Consider the following 15,639-nt stretch of genomic DNA (forward strand, 5'->3'; position numbering starts at 1 on the left):
CTCTGCTCAGATGTGACTTTCAGGGACTCTGATCTGGGGATCATATCCTGATGCAATCTGGGTCAGCCCCACCTGAACACAGAGTGCTGAGTCTCTGATGTGAGCAGGGCAACCCTTCCAGGCAGCCCAAGCTTTGGGGGTTAACAAGAGAGCATTTTATCTGAGAATGGGCTGTAAAATCCAGCAGCCAGAGTCACAAGCAGGGAAAGCACAGGTTTACACAGTGAAAACACGCTTGAAGTACAGAACACAAACTTGTCTTTCTGAGTACTCTTCAGTTCCCCAACTTCTCTGAAACCTGCAGTGCACATCTTTGCCCCATCACATCACCTACCAAGGCAATGAGCCAGCTCACGTGGTTGCAAGTGGATCCTGTTTAGACGAGAGCACTGTCAAATGTGTGTGCATGAGAGCTTCAGCACAGCTGTAGGTTAATAGACAAGCAGGAGGAAGACCCCATGTGGAGCAGATGCAATGGTGTGTTTCAGACCTAAAGGGAGCGTGGGATAAAACAGGAGCTGGGCTATCAGGGAGGCAATGGTACAAGGCAATACAGCATGTTAGCAAGAGATAGAAAAGTAGCCCAGGGGAGAAGAAGGGAGACAAGCCCTGGGGCAGATTCTGTTTGTCTCTTTGGCAATCCATGTAGTGAAAAAGAGAGAGCACATCTCCAGAAGAAAGACGGACAACAAAGTAAAATCCTGCCAGGGAAAGAGGAGTGGGGAAGTGGAGGATTTATTAGCTCAATTTTTTAAGCAATTCATTTTGCTTTTTAAGAGGCTCTTAAAAAAAAAACGGCAATGAATCAAGAAGCCCTGAATTAGCTAGGAAGGCACTTTAGCAAATCAAGGGCTTGATTATTCTGTGGTTTGCCCGAGATTCAGGAGAAGGTGCAAAATATGCAACAAATATTACAGGGCTGGCTGCCCCATGGCTGCAGCTCCACCTCATGAGCTGGAGCGTGGGTGCTGTAATGGAAAACATCAGCCCTCTTGAAACCTCCAGGAAACCCATGTTGACTTGGTGCTGTGACACTGCCCTCAGGAGAAGTCAGAAATCCAGGCATGCCTTGCTTGGATGCACACAAAGGGAAAAGGCACTGGAAAAGGAGATGCTGTCCCAGGGTCTCTGACCTACAGTGCTGAACTGAAGCAGGGGCAGAAGCTGAGTGTGGGAAGAAGCAATCAGAGTGATGAGGACACTGGGAACATGCTGCCTCTTCACCATGTAGCTGTGCTACAGCTTTGTGGGTGACCTTGGAAAATGACAAAGAGAAAAGAGTCTGGGGAAGGAGACTGCCTGGAGAGAAGGAGCCAGGACAAACCCATAAGAACTCTCACAATTGTCTGAAACCCCTCTGGCATTTCCCAGCCTCCTGTTCCTGCAACACCCCTGACCCCGGCTGCTCTCTCCTGCTGCCACCCACTGCTGCACCTCTCCCCTCAGCCTCCTCCCCTACTCTCTTGCGTTGTACTTGCCTCTCCCAAAGCTTCAACTGCCCTTGAATGCTCCCCATAAGCTCTTACAGCGTCCTGACCTACGGGCATCAAAAAAGAGTTAGAAAACTCCCCTCCATGCTCAGAGCAGCCCTGGTCCAGAAGGATTTTGCCTCTCTTTTAGAGCTGCCTAAGGATGTATCAACAAGAAAGTCAGCTCACCTCTGATCCAAGAAGGGTATCACTGCAAATCAAAATTTTTCTCTTTTTGTCCCTAATCTCTTACCTTCCTGAGTGAACGTGGCATGGGTGTGGGCTCCCTGGACATCTCCTCTGCATTGCAGCCGTTCACATGAACCACGGTAAGGTCGGACTTTCACACCCGTCGCTAACTTGGTACCCTGCACTACCCAGTAAGAAGTAAACTGGGTTTCAAGTGCACGCTAGCTTATCTCCTCCCTTACCAGAACAAAGCTCATAAGAAGGAAATGTGAGGTCTCCCTGAGGGTGCTGGGAAGACACGGTGGATAATAGGAAATTTTTGGAAGAAGATTTGAGAAGTGGATTTTACTCACTCCCTGTATTGATAAAGGCTTATCATATTCCTTTGCAAAACCAGAAACCACATGGCGAGACACCGTTTTTAAATGTTAATGCATCTTTAGAGAATAATCAGTAACATTTGATGGCTTGTGCTAGCTCTAGGAGAGGCTTCTTTGTTGTTTAAGAAATGAAACAGCATTCATCTGGAGTTTCTTGTCATTACTGGATGAAAGAAAGGTTATTTCTTTAGTAAAAAAAAAAAAAAAGAAAAGAGAAGATCTGAATGATAAACATTATAAAATACTTATCTTCCCAGATGTCTCTGGGATAATGTGAGCTAAAAGGAAATGCTTATCTTGCTGAAGGACAGCTTTTGGCAACATGGCTTTTTATACAGTGCTAAATTATTTTAAGAGCGCAGGACAAAGCAGAGGGATCCGCTTAAAAGAGTGAAATACAAACCAGATGTAGTGCCCCTTCAAGTCCCTCTACTGAGTCACTGTGTAACCTTGGGTAAGCCCCACAGCCCTCTCTGCCTCAGCTTCTGCACAGGGACAATAATTGGTGTAAAAAATCAACACGAAAAGTATTTTTGTCAGCCCAGTACAAGTTTACCGTATGAGTGTCAGGTGTTGTGTGATTATATATTTTTAAACACTGCTTCTTGTATACACTGTTACCTAAAGAAACATTCTCTCATTATCGGGCAGATCTGTGTGTTTGTTGAAGCAATCCACGGTCCACCTCCAGCGCTGGGTTCAGCTGCGTATCGACAGGCAGCGCTGGCCGTCAGCTGCCCAAAGCACCCGCTTCCTCAGACGTGAAAGAGCAGAATCAGTCCTGGACAGTCTTGGTTGTTCTCGAGAATGGACCACATTTAAAAAATAATTACAGATTTTGGTGCTTCTGCTTCTGACGTTAAGTAAGGGGTGCCCTAGGAAGCCTGACTTCTGGAAAACATGAGGGCCTTTAACCAAATCTAAAGCCTTTTTAGATATCCCTTGATGCACACTTGAAGTGGGAGGCCAAAAGCACTGCTCATTTTTTATATTCATAGGCACTTGCTTTTTTATTTTTAATTTTGTTTTTAAGATGATGCTGTCTCCCCATCTTGTTACCTCATCAGGAATTTGTCAATTTGCTGCTTGCCTTTTAAACGTTTACTTGCTTTTCTTCATTTTATAAACCCTGCTGACAGAATGCAGAAATCATGTCAGGTAAGGAAGTGCGTTTCCTTCCTGAATAGGTGCATTCTGCTTTCTCACCCCAGCAGGCTGCTGTTTCACACGTGACAAAAAGATTCCAGTCTGGGGAGAATAATACCTAATCGTTAATAACCAACTTGTGCAAATAAGAACCAGGAGTGAAACCACCATCTGATGGATTTGCCTGTGAGCAAGTTAGGTCACCGTGTGACCTTGGATGATTAATTTTACATTCCTGTGTCTATGCTTCCTCCTCCATCCATTCTTCTGTCTTGCCTGCTTCACATTCGAGGTAGTCGGGGCAAGGACTGTTTCTCATTATATGCACATTTAGCAGCCAGCACCATGGGTATTACAGCACTGTAAAACGCATCTGTGAGAAGCAATACCCAGGGCAGAGGTAAGAGTGCACCTTGCGCATCGTGCATTGGATCACGGAGTGACAGACACGTGTGATAACAAGCCACAGACCTCTCGGTTCCCCTGTCCCTTGTTGGGGGCATTCCCTGTGGCACAGCCGGGACAAAGCTGGTGCAGTGGGTACACAAGGACATGCCTCTGCGACGGCGGGGCAATGACAGGGACACGCATGTCCGGGGGGTGACAAGATGAGAGTAGTGGGTCATGTGGTAGAGACGAGACGTCTCATCATGGACAAGCAGCTCTGCTCTCGGTGGCATACACACTGGCTCAAGACCTGATTTGTTTTCCTCATTTGCAAGATCACCTCTAGAAGAGAAATCCCTGGAAAACCATGTTTCAACTTAAATGCTACAGGTACGGGCCCAGGGACTCAAAGACTGGTGTGGTGGACTTCATCTAATCCATGTGCCATGCAGTGACTATGTGGCTGATCTGACATAGGCGGGATGGCCTGGGAAGGATCCTTTCCTGAAGGGTTCTGACATTATTCTCTGCAAGAGCAGGTGGTCTTCGGAGGGAGCCTGAACTTTGACCAACACTATAGATGTCTCATATCATATCATATCATATCATATCATATCATATCATATCATCATATCATATCTCTACCTCAGGCTCCAGCTGCTGCAGCCTGGACAGCTCAGGTTTGGTGTATGAAAAGTCCAGGCATCCCCATCTTGAGACCTGATCCTCCGGTCCAGCCCATGGCCGTGGCTCCGAGTACTTCTAACATCGTGAGGACCCTTCCCAAAGCATTTATTTACTGTTGGGGTTGCATTTCCTAGCAGAAAATGCAGGCTGTTGGGAACGTATTCCCTAGCAAAGCCACTGAGCCCGAGGCACACAGAGCAGTCTCCCACTCCTGTGCCCAACTCCAATTTTCCCCACACACCTTCCCCCAGTACATGGGACCAAGCACCAGTTGCACAGACACGCACACGCCACGCAGCCTGTGGTGTTTCTGTTCTCGACTGAAACACATTTTCTGCAAGCAAACAAAGAAAGGACTGATCTTAAAAAACAAAAAAAAAAAAGAAAAGGAAAGGAAAAAAACTATGCAAAGGGGAATAAGGAGAGGGAAGATTTTTTTTTCTTACAGTCGGTTGTGATTTCGTAGGGGGAGTTGAGGCGCGCGTCTCCGCAGGGTGAAGTGCTCACATACAGATGGAACAGGATGTTCTCCCGCAGCCTGTAGCCTCCCTCTTTTAATCGCACGAAGATTGATCGCTCCCAGTCTTCTCGCCGTTTGCTATGATCACAAAAGAGGTTCCAGGTCATTTGTTACATGCCAAATCAGAAACGTTTCTGGTCTCTCTGTGTTTTTCTCTCTCTGTTTGTTTTTATTAGCACCTGGCATCATATATTTTCCCTAGTGACAACAAGAGAAAAACAATAAGCTTCTCCAAGTGAAGAAATGTGTGAAGGGGGTAAAAACTGTCAAAGTGCTTTTGGCTTGCTTACCTAGAATATATTCTAATGACAAAATGTGTGGATTTTTGAAGGGTGACTCTCCTTCCTCACATGCACGGTTGCATAAACACACTGACTCTAAAGAGGTTCTGGTGCACGAAGAAAGGAAAAGTTCTCTTAGGCTCTCGTGTGAACAAATCCGCTCTGCTCACGACAATGCCTAGGCACGTGTTTAAATCCCGTTAACATCACTGCACCCGAGATGTGTGTTAATATGCTCCGCTGAAGAGGGCCTCTAATGAAGCACCCAGATTTTACAGCCCCTGCCAATCGGCCCCGCTCCCCAGGTGTGGCTTTTCTTCCCCATTCAACCAGAGCCACCTATGAGTGCTCCATCCAAGGCAGCAACCTCTGGTTGGTCACTTGGCATTTTTGGAAATCAGAAGCCATCCTGAAAAGCGAGGACAAAACTTGCGCGGGCTTTTCTCAGCTGAGTTGAAAAAGATAGTTATTAAGATGAAGCTTTTGCCTTCGCAGTGGTTCAGCAGCTAGATGGGGACACAGCGCACGTATTCCATTAGCGACAGCTGCCCGGGAGGCCAAACCCTCCCAGTCCTGCAGTTTGCAGCCACAGCTCGCGTTAAGGCGCTGCTGCCGCGCGGCTCCTCAGATGATTTACATTTGGGAAGACATGGGTGATTTCTCTGACAGACGGCTGCCTCTAATACGTACATTTGGGTGATGGTCCTGATTATAATTTTGAAGGTGAAAATGTGATTAGTGAAATTATGGTGAAAGACTCCTTTCCCTCTGATGCCTCGGTCCTTCCCGCAAAAACTCAGGGGTCTTTTTGTAGGAAGGTCTCTGAACAGAACGGCACCTGCAGGTAACGACTTTCCTAGGAGGCTCTTAATAAGCTGGAATCCTACCCGCTTAATTCACTATAGGACAGCCCATTAACCAAGGCGATTTCTGCTGGTTTCTCTGCCTCCTGTTCATGTAAACAGGGGGGCTTTCTACTCAGCCCCAGAGCCAGTCCTTGGCTTTAATCCAAGCTGCCTCTGCCTGTTTTCTCCCGGTGCAGCCTCTGTGCTATTGAAGCTGTTTGGCTGTCGCTCTTCCATGGTTTGGGTGTTTTGTCATTTTTTGATGCCGGGATGCGTTTGCTGTCAGGAGGAATTTACAGGCACGTTAGCTCGGCTGTCAGGGACAGGGAGCCACACCGGCCGCCGAGCCGGGGCTGCCACATGCAGCTCCTTCATCTTCTGCTGGCTGTGGTGGAATTTCCCAACTGCACTAATTATGTTATCGCCCTGATACAAGCCTCTGAACTAATAAAATACCTGTAAGTACTGCTGCTTGGACTTTAGAGAAACTGCAGCTGGTTTTAAATAATTCACTGCAGAACCAGCTGGGAGAATACAAAGCCGTGCAGTCCTAACGCCCGCTATTATGATGTTAAACCTCACCAGAGGTGGGGAGGGGGGGGGGGGCAGCTTGCAGACTTAGAAACAGTTGCTATGAAGGGTTGGAGCAGTCATTTCTTTGGACTAGATTTCAGGAGTTCACGCTAATCAGCACCCATCCTGCTTTTCCTAGTTATTGTTTTTCACTGATTAACCTTGCTCGCTTCCCTCTGCCCGAGTACCAAGAAGGGTCTGCGGCCAGTGTGGCTCATGGCTTGGGTGATAGACAGCTGCTCTAAAAATAGATGGCAGGGCTGGAGGGCAAGGCAGCTGGCTCTTCCTCCAGGAGGCTGAGATCCTCTGCATCGATATGGTCCTGACCTGTCTTTGGGATGGTTTCCTGGGGGCTGAACTCAAACATGAGATTCATCACAGCACAGTGGCTGAATAGGTTTAATAAGAAAACTCTGAGAGTATCGTTATAAAAGAGTTTGGGGTGCACTATCACCTATGGTGACTTCGCAGAGAGTCTTGTCCATGGGAGGCTTGGCGGATTTAAACCTGCAGGGGGACCCAGGGACCTCGTAAAACTGGGCCAAGTGGAGCATGAGATGCGCTTCTGCAAAGTCGCTGCTCCCCCAGCACCTGTACCCTTCTGCCTTCCCTCTGGGATAGTTGTTTTGAGCTGTGATGGGGAGAATGAGTTTGCAGTAGCCGTCCTTGGCAATGCCATTTTGCAATGAAGAGAGAAGCCCACAGTGAGCCCACAACTGTCATTCATTATTAGAGTCACTTCCACATGTTGGCAGTGGCTACAAAAGCAGAATTTGTCCCTAAACCTTTGTTATGAATTTCTGTGGGAGAGTTAGAATTTGAGGCTGATTCAAGAGGAACATTTAAGAGTATGCTAAATTCTAATCTTGTGCTTAAGTTCATTATTTAGCATAACGCATGAATATGTCTTGAGCTGATTTCAAGAAGATTTAAGCATGTACTTATGGTTTAATATATGCAAAGTGTTTTGCTGAAACAAGGCCTTACCTTCTAACAGAGAAGCAGAGGAGCTGTTTTTAGCATGTAAACGTATGTACGGGACATTTCTAGTACTATATGCTACAGCACGGCATCCTAGAGACACTAACAGCAGGCTTAAAAGGGAAGGAGCTGTGTCCACTTAGACGCTAACAGGACAAAGAAAGAAATAGTAGATGTATAACAAGCAGCTGGTTTTCCTGGAAAACAAAACTCAACTGGACCGGAGGAAGGCTATTCCTTGCTTTTTATGTATAAAATAAACAGTGGTTTGCATCTGACTTGCTGGAAGAACTTAGCTTCTGGTAAAATCATCCCTCCAGCACCTGCAGGGTCACTACAGCAGCAAGACTGCTATGGTGACCATTTATTTTAAGAATGGGCTATTGCTTTTCTTTTTCTTTCAAAAAGAAGAGTGGGATTTTCTTTTCCTCCTTATTGGCCAGTTGGTATAAATAATCCCACTGAAATCAACATGAATTTTACTGCCATCATTGCAAGAGAATCAGAGTATGGTATTTGTGTACTTTTTGATGGTGATTTTTAGCAAAAGCTTCTCAAAAGGTCTTTCTTGTCCTTCTTTTGTACATCAGAAAATTTATGTCTTACTTTTCATCTTTTTCGTGAAAGTCTTGAGAACTGGAGGATTATGGTTGTCATAAAAATGAAATCTGGGAGGGCTAAGGGTTTTAATCAGACTGGTTAGAAGCTGTCAGGTTTTAGTTGTGCTTTTAGCTTTTATTTAACTCAAGCTCTAGACAATGAATTGTTGAAAGAAAGTTTCCTTTTGAAGTATTTGTCAGTCTTGCTTCTTAGAGAGGATAAAGTTCCCATTCTGGAACGCTCTTTCTCAAGAAGTCAGGAAAGTCAGCAATATGAAGAGAAGGGCAAAAAAAGTAATTTACATATTGCTGCAACTTTGCGTTGTGGATGGGATTGTTCTACAGTCTAAATATCTGAAGCAGTCACCCTATGCTCTCTTTATAGAAATGGAAAAAAATTTGCCCCAGTACACAGCAATTCATCTCACCCACAACAGACACTTGAACAGGTCTGCTGAGTCCCGCTCCAGAGATGCCCATCTCTCTCCACTGGTGACAAAAGGAGCCTTGGGCATCTAGTTCACACTCAACTGACTAACTTTTAGACATCTCAACTAAGGTGTCAAGAAGTTAATTCAACTCAGGGCATCCATCTCACTTGGCCATCAATTGTCTATCCTGGCCTTTGCTTTCTCCAGCCTGCTTGTCCCTGCTTTTTGAAGCTTTCATGCTACACTCAGGCAAGCACACGTTGTGCTCTCACTCAGGCCAATGGCAGTATTTGTAAATTCCAGAAAAGTGGTTCCTTTTCAATCACAACATCGTAGAGAAAAGTAAGTCTTGTGCTGGGAGTTCCTGAAGTTTGCAATCCAGCTGTGGAGATCAGTTTGAGCAAGTAGACTTGGTGGAAGGAAGAAGTGGAAAACAGGGAATACTCTCCACAGAACAAACTTGCCTGTTCCATAGGGAGGGATGGAAAATTTAGGATCTTTGAGGCAAGAACTATGCTTTCACTCTTTTTGGGGGTTAGGGAACCATCTTGTTGGTCTCAGTTCATATATGTCTTTGTACAACACATTTCTGATCTGGAAGAGAACGTAAAGTTGGGCTAGGCTAATGGGAATGCAGAACGCAGAAACCATGTTTGTGTTTTCCCCAAGCCTGAGGAGCTGGTGTGCAGGGAGTCCCAGTGGAGCTGAGTTAACATGTCTGCCCTAAAACACGTGTCCTTTTAGCTGTGCAGTAGCACCATGTGATTTCTCTGCCAGTGGGAGTTGTCTCTTTTTCTAGAGAAAAAGGGGTAAATGTGACTGCAATGTGCAGAAAATGCATTTTTCGTTTCATTTTGAACACCCCTGTTTTCTCGCCTTACGAAAAAGCTCACGATGATGGCATAAAACAGAGTTTAGCAATAAATACTAGAATTGAAGAATATGTTATAACACACACTTTTGCTTCCCCATGGACTTTAAGGATGCAAAACGTGATTTGACAATATCTCCAGCTCTGTCTTTCAAAGGTGCTTAGCCTTGACAATTTTGGTTGAGATTTTTATCGTGTGTGCTGGTCAGGGAAGCAGTGGTGTCTGCTCTTGGCTGAACAGAGTGATTTGAAGTTATTGTGAACAGAGCTTGTGCTACACTGAGGGTTCTCTTAACAAAAGACTGTTAACATTGATCCAAATAAAATAATAATATGACTGAACATGTTAGGGAGGTGGATCAATACAAACAGTTTAAGATACAGTGGTAGCACTTGTTTCCCAAGAGATGGTAGCACAAAGCAAGTACTAGGGCTGCTACACTGCTGAAAACATAATAATTTAACGTAAACTTGAAAGCAATTCAGATTGAAATAGAGAGAATATCGTTTTTGATTAAACCCTTCAAGGCTCTTGTCCCCCTTTGTTAGCCAAGCTCATCTACTCCATATACTCTCTTGCCTTCAACCCCAGCCTGAAGTGAAAATAACCATTATTCCTATTGTTGTTGCTTCAGTGCAACAGTATCACAGGTGCTCACAAGAACACACAATCCTGCTCAGATTCAACCATGTGTCTGTGACCTGATGCAAAACCGTTTGAAGTCAAAGGGAGTTTTTGCACTGAGGTTAATGGCCTTCAGACAAAGTCACATGAAAACGCAAGCAAGAATGGAGGGCAGAAGAATGACCTACAGATAAGGGGAGGGGGGTGGTTTGTTTTCTTTCCTGCCTCCCTTCTTCCTTCCTTGGTTCCTTCCACATAATAAATGCCACCTCAGCTTCACTTCTTCTCTGTTTTCATAGGATCATAGGATAACTCAGGCTGGAAAGGACCTCAGGTTTCTAGCCCAACCTATTGCTCAAAGCAGTTTGTCAGGTTGCTCGGGGTTTTACCCACTCAGGTTTTGAAAACCTCCGGGACAGGAGAGAGACCGTACAACCCTGTGGGGTGACCTCTTCCACTGCTTGCCTATTGTTATGGGGACAGTTTGTCCTCATATTCAGATTGAGCTTCTCTTGTTCCAGTGTGTGCCTGTAGTCTATCATCTCCCCTCTGCGCACCTCAGTAAAGATGCCAGCTCTGTTGTATTGCCGACATATGCTCTGCTGTGTCCGCCATCCCATCTCCAGGCTGACCAGGGTCAGGTCCCCCAGCTCCTTCACACAAGCCAAGCGCTCCACCCCCTGAGCATCTGGGTGGTCTCTGCTGAACCTGCTTCAGATGGTTGATGTCTTTCCTGTATTGAGGGACCCAAAACCGCACATGGTATTGTAATGTGGTCTAATGAGTGGTGAGTATTGTGGGATGGTCACATCCCTTGACCGACTCTTCATACAGCCCAGCATCCTGTTGACCTTTTTTGCTGCCAGGCCACTACTGTCTCACATTCAGCTTGCTGTTTGCCTTCAAACCCTGTCCCTTGTCAGCAGAGCTGCTCCCCAGCCCGTTCCTCCTTGGACGTTTGTCCCTGTTGAGTTTTCTGTCAAAGCTCCTTCTGGCCCAGTCCTCCAGCTTGTCTGGATGGCAGTGCAGTCCTCAAGCATATTGACCCGTCCTCCCCACAGTTTGATGTCTTCTGCAAAGCTTATAAGCAAGCACTACATAGCCTTTGCCAGATTGTTGGATAGACCTCTGCAATACCCAACTTGTTACCAGCTTCCAGGCAGTGTACGACCCATTAACCATTTAAATGGTAACAAGGTGGGTTTGGCTGAAGACAGGAACTGTAATTCCTCTGTAATGACTCTACATGCTATAACATTTTAAAACATCATAAAGAAGGAGTGAGTGATAGCATCTTGCACTTTGGCACAAAGTTTAGTGTACTGTTAACACTCATTGCTTCTCTAGTGAGTCGATGAAGGCATTAATGATCAATAAATCACTTCCTGGAGGTAGTTCAGCACCAGCAAGGAAGACAGGAAAATGCCTGCAGTGAACAAAACACTCCCCCTTCCAGTCTCTGGCCAGTGAATGATGCTAATAAGCCTGCACGTAAAGATTTGTACAAAATCATCAGGCTTCATAAAACCCAACTTTATGAGTCATATCTAATAGCCACTGAAAGAAAATCGGCTGAAGTAAAGGAGCTCATGACCTAACACTCTAGACTATCTAACTCTCTTTTTTTTTTTTTTTCTGTGAAGTGTATTGGTCCTTCATCAGCCAAAGACTCAGAAACAACAACATAAAGAAACAAATAGTTCAAATGTCTGGAGGATGGATCTGTTCCACTGAAGGCCATATAACATTCCTCAATCATCTACAGAATTCAGTTACCTTAAGTGTAGCTCCAGCTGTGAGTAGAGGAAGTGAACAAACGCCCTTCTTGCCACAATTTCTGCATGGCAGTCGTTGACCGCAAGCCCTTGGTCGTTAATGTATTCCCCATTTATACATTTGGTACCCGATGACAGCACAATAACCTGAGCTTGCCTGATGTCCAAACCTGTAGGAAGAAAAACAAAAGGGTTGTGAAGTTGCCAGGGGTGAGTACGATATCATAATTGTTAAAGATCTCACAGCCCACGCTTTGATGTGGCAGCCCAGACAGCCCTAATGGGATGCTTGTAAAGGTGATGATATGGCCTTTGGAATATGCAAGAATCTCACATCTCTGTGTTATTAGAATAATAAGAGTTCTATTTGAGTCTTGCTGCTAATTCCAAGATAAAAGCTTGCCACGAAGTTTACTTGTTAAATCAATAGCTACATCATAAGAGAGCACATGCTGTAGGGAGGTAATAAAGATCTCCTGCAGTGCTGACAAATGGCCAGGTTTTTATGAGCTGTTGAAGGCATTTTCTGGTGGGAACACACACTCCCTGTAATGTTAGGTTTCATTGCTGTTGCACTATAAGTACTAAATAAAATGCAAGTAACACTTCTGGAGCTGCTCTTTAAAAATTTCAGAGAACAAACAGATCTGACTCTCAGCCCAGTTTCCTTTTCATTTCTCCAAGAGTAGCTACATCGGTGCCTTTTCCACTGTGGTCCCAGGGACGGATCATTCACCACAGAGACCAGCTGTGTTCCTCCATTGCCTCTCCAGATAATGGTGATGGCAATTGAAAGACATGCCTTTCTTGGTCCAGGTAGAAACTTTCTGGGATTAAATCCTGATTTCTTCAGAGTCAGTGGCAAAATGCCTACAGACTTCAACAGGACCTGGGTTTTGCTCTAAAATGTAGCTCATTCAGCCCTGTGGACACTTTCAAAAGAGAGTGAAGAATGAACTGAGCCCAAACTGAAATAATCTATTGAACGCCACATTTCAGGATGTATCTCTGTGAATACCAATGAACAGAGGAGCAGCTCTTGGGAAAATGGACTTTTCTGGCTGATGGGTGCTTCCTCTAGATGCGACAAGGTAGCCTAAGGGTGTTGGACTGCATTTGACAGCTGTGCACGGCTGTGTGTAGGCAAACACACGTACACCATAGCAAGTCAGACTGCTGGGGTTGGCATGGTTGTGCCCACGTAGTGCCACCCGAGATGCCCTCGGTGTCCTGACTAACCTCTGCTGCTGGTCCAGGGAAGTGGGGGTGTCCAGGAGGTTCTGCACCCTCCCCACGCATCTCCAATGGAAATCCATAAAGTGACTCAGTGGAAACAGATGCCGGTGTTTAAGTAACTGAATCAAGCCCTCAAGTCTGATGAGTTAGTGACGAAGACAGGCCTGAGACAGCAAGTACCCATAAAAGGAATGGAAACAATCTCACCATAGGCCATGGTGATGTTGTTTCTACGGTTACTTTAGCTGTAGAAAAGCTTTAGGAATTATTTTATAGAGTCAGCAATATTATTTTTTTCTTATGATGAAGCCTACTGAGTGGCAGAAAACTCCAAAAACTTCAGAGACTTTTTGGGTTGGAAGCACAATGTTTGGGGCCATGTTCGCTCATGAGACCCATTGGTGTGCTATGAGAAAACAGGCTGAATGGAGAAGGAAACTTTATTTTAAACATAAAGGGCTATTGCTGCTAGTGATGTCCCGGTTAGTAAATAAGACCAATAATACTTCATAATCTCCACATAGCACTGGGACTAATGGTGGATGATGTGGTATAGCACTGTTGCCATGCTTAATGTACACAATAGCAAATGATACCAAAATTATTTCATGCCTATATCAATATGATAGCTACATGGGTAATCCAAAAGTTTTAATCATACTGTAGCATTGCAGCATTGCGACATTTGTAGGAGAGGTTTAAGTATTGTGAAAAATGCAGTTAATCACATCTGACCCCCTGGTTGTGACAGTCTCATACAAAAGTTGTTAAAGGTACTAGTGACAAAGTACACATCACTGCATGCCTGTGCTGGAAGTTTAATCTCTATTTGTTTCTATAAATGTGGCCCTAAAAAAGTGTTTGGGATTATTTGTTAAACAACAACAGCAACAAAAAAAGAAGAGCTGGCAATCTAGAAAACTCGAGAAGAGGATGGGAGCACATGGGAGAATGGAGTGGAGAAACGCAATTACAAAGTGTTTGTGTTTATTCCAGTTTTATTACTAGAGAAAAAGTTCCTTTGTAAAAAGGAACTCCTTTGGAGGAGGAACTTCCTTCCCTACAAAGAAAGGTGTTTGTACATTGGAATTGCTTTGATGTCACTTTGCTTTAGTGTCACTGCCTTCATGAGAAAAAATAATAGGTATCTTGGATCAGACACGTGTCCACCCAGTTAACTGTCTTTCACATGGACGAGCACTAAACATTTCATGAGATGCTGCCTGCAGCAGAGGTGTTTGAGTCCCACTCAGCATCTCAGAAAGTAGTGTATACATTCCTGAACAGTATAAAGTACTTTCCTTGGTTGGAAGGTCCACAATAAGAATCAGCTATTTTTTGGTTCTATTTTATTTATTCAACAATGTAGAGTCTTATTTTCCTCAGCGGAGCACAATTACACCAGGAGGTGATTCCCTTGTTCAGAAACCCATGAGCCTCTCTGCCTGCACCTGAGGACCTCCATCAATACTCCTTCTCAGGGCAGCGAGAGCGACTGCTTCCTTCTCCTTACATTAGCATACCCCTAATGTGCCCCCCCATCTCCCCCAGCACCTCGCGGTCAAAGCACCATGCTCTGCAAATACAGAGCAAACCATCTGGGGAAGGCCTCCTGCTCTCCTGCTCTCCAGGAGCTATACCTTACTCACCCCTCCCAGTCAGTCCAGGGCATGGTGTGATGCCTTTTATTATTTCAAATATTTTATCCACAAATAAGCTTAACTCTTTCCTTTTTCTAGCGTGAGCGTAAGATGATGAATGCACCCGGGATTTTCTGTGAAGTCTGGATTTATTCGCGAATGAAACACAAAGGCACCCAACACCTGTCGACGCAGCAATGATACGAATCCTTCTGATGTTCTTTGCTATCACAATGTTCACTCACACAGTAACAGCAAGTGCACTTGGGGTGTTCATTTTTGGGTGAATTAACTCCGTATGTTGGCTTTCAGTGACATGGGGCCCCAGTAGGTAGTCACGTGTGGACACAGCCTGGGGTATCTGCCAGTCCTGGCAAGGTGCACGTTTGCAGAACATCGCTTAGCTGCTGCCTGGGGCTGGAGGCAACGGTTTCCAAGAATTTGCAGAACCGGTCTGAGTGCTAAACATTAAAAATCTCCATGTATTTTCCATTTGCAATGTCAGAAAATAATCCATGTTCCTCCCCGCTCAGAAATACCCAAGAGTTATGTCTCACTACTACGGCACTCAGAAACACAGGTGTACATGACATGCATTAGCTTTGAAATATTTACACCTCACTGGGGAGCCAAACGGGGAAAGTGATCTGTGACCAGTGTAGCACCATTCAATGCCGCATGGGAGGGCACCCAGCACGAGGAATACTTCCAACGACCTGACAGTTGCCCGATGTGTTCGGCAGCATATATGCTAACAGACTGTCCTCTTGCATGCCTTGTTTTGTACATACCTAGAGTTGGAGGTTTATCCCCCGTGAAGCGCTTGGTATTGTTTCCAGTGAACATAGGAGGAATTGGCCTCTGAGAATGACACGTGATGCCGAGGTGATGAAGGCAAATTTTAACATTGACCGATCACACTGGCATTTTAGGCAGCATTTCCAACTCTTGAGCCTAGACACTTGGTGCAGTGATTCAGAATTAATAGGCACTTCTGTACATTT

At 45.1% G+C, this 15,639-nt stretch overlaps 1 protein-coding gene across 1 annotated transcript in view; it reads right to left on the bottom strand.

Moving 5' to 3' along the window:
• Positions 1–15,639, bottom strand: part of ADARB2 (adenosine deaminase RNA specific B2 (inactive)) — a gene marked incomplete at both ends in the record, with an annotated part of 327,918 nt that overhangs the window by 33,859 nt on the left and 278,420 nt on the right. The window contains 2 exons of the mRNA XM_082499565.1: positions 4,705–4,856; positions 11,761–11,929. Coding sequence (XP_082355691.1) covers positions 4,705–4,856; positions 11,761–11,929 — 321 coding nt within the window. The remainder of the gene's footprint in view (positions 1–4,704; positions 4,857–11,760; positions 11,930–15,639) is intronic.

Source organism: Vanellus vanellus, assembly GCF_965231255.1.
Source record: "Vanellus vanellus genome assembly, chromosome: 2".
Lineage (NCBI taxonomy): Eukaryota > Metazoa > Chordata > Aves > Charadriiformes > Charadriidae > Vanellus > Vanellus vanellus.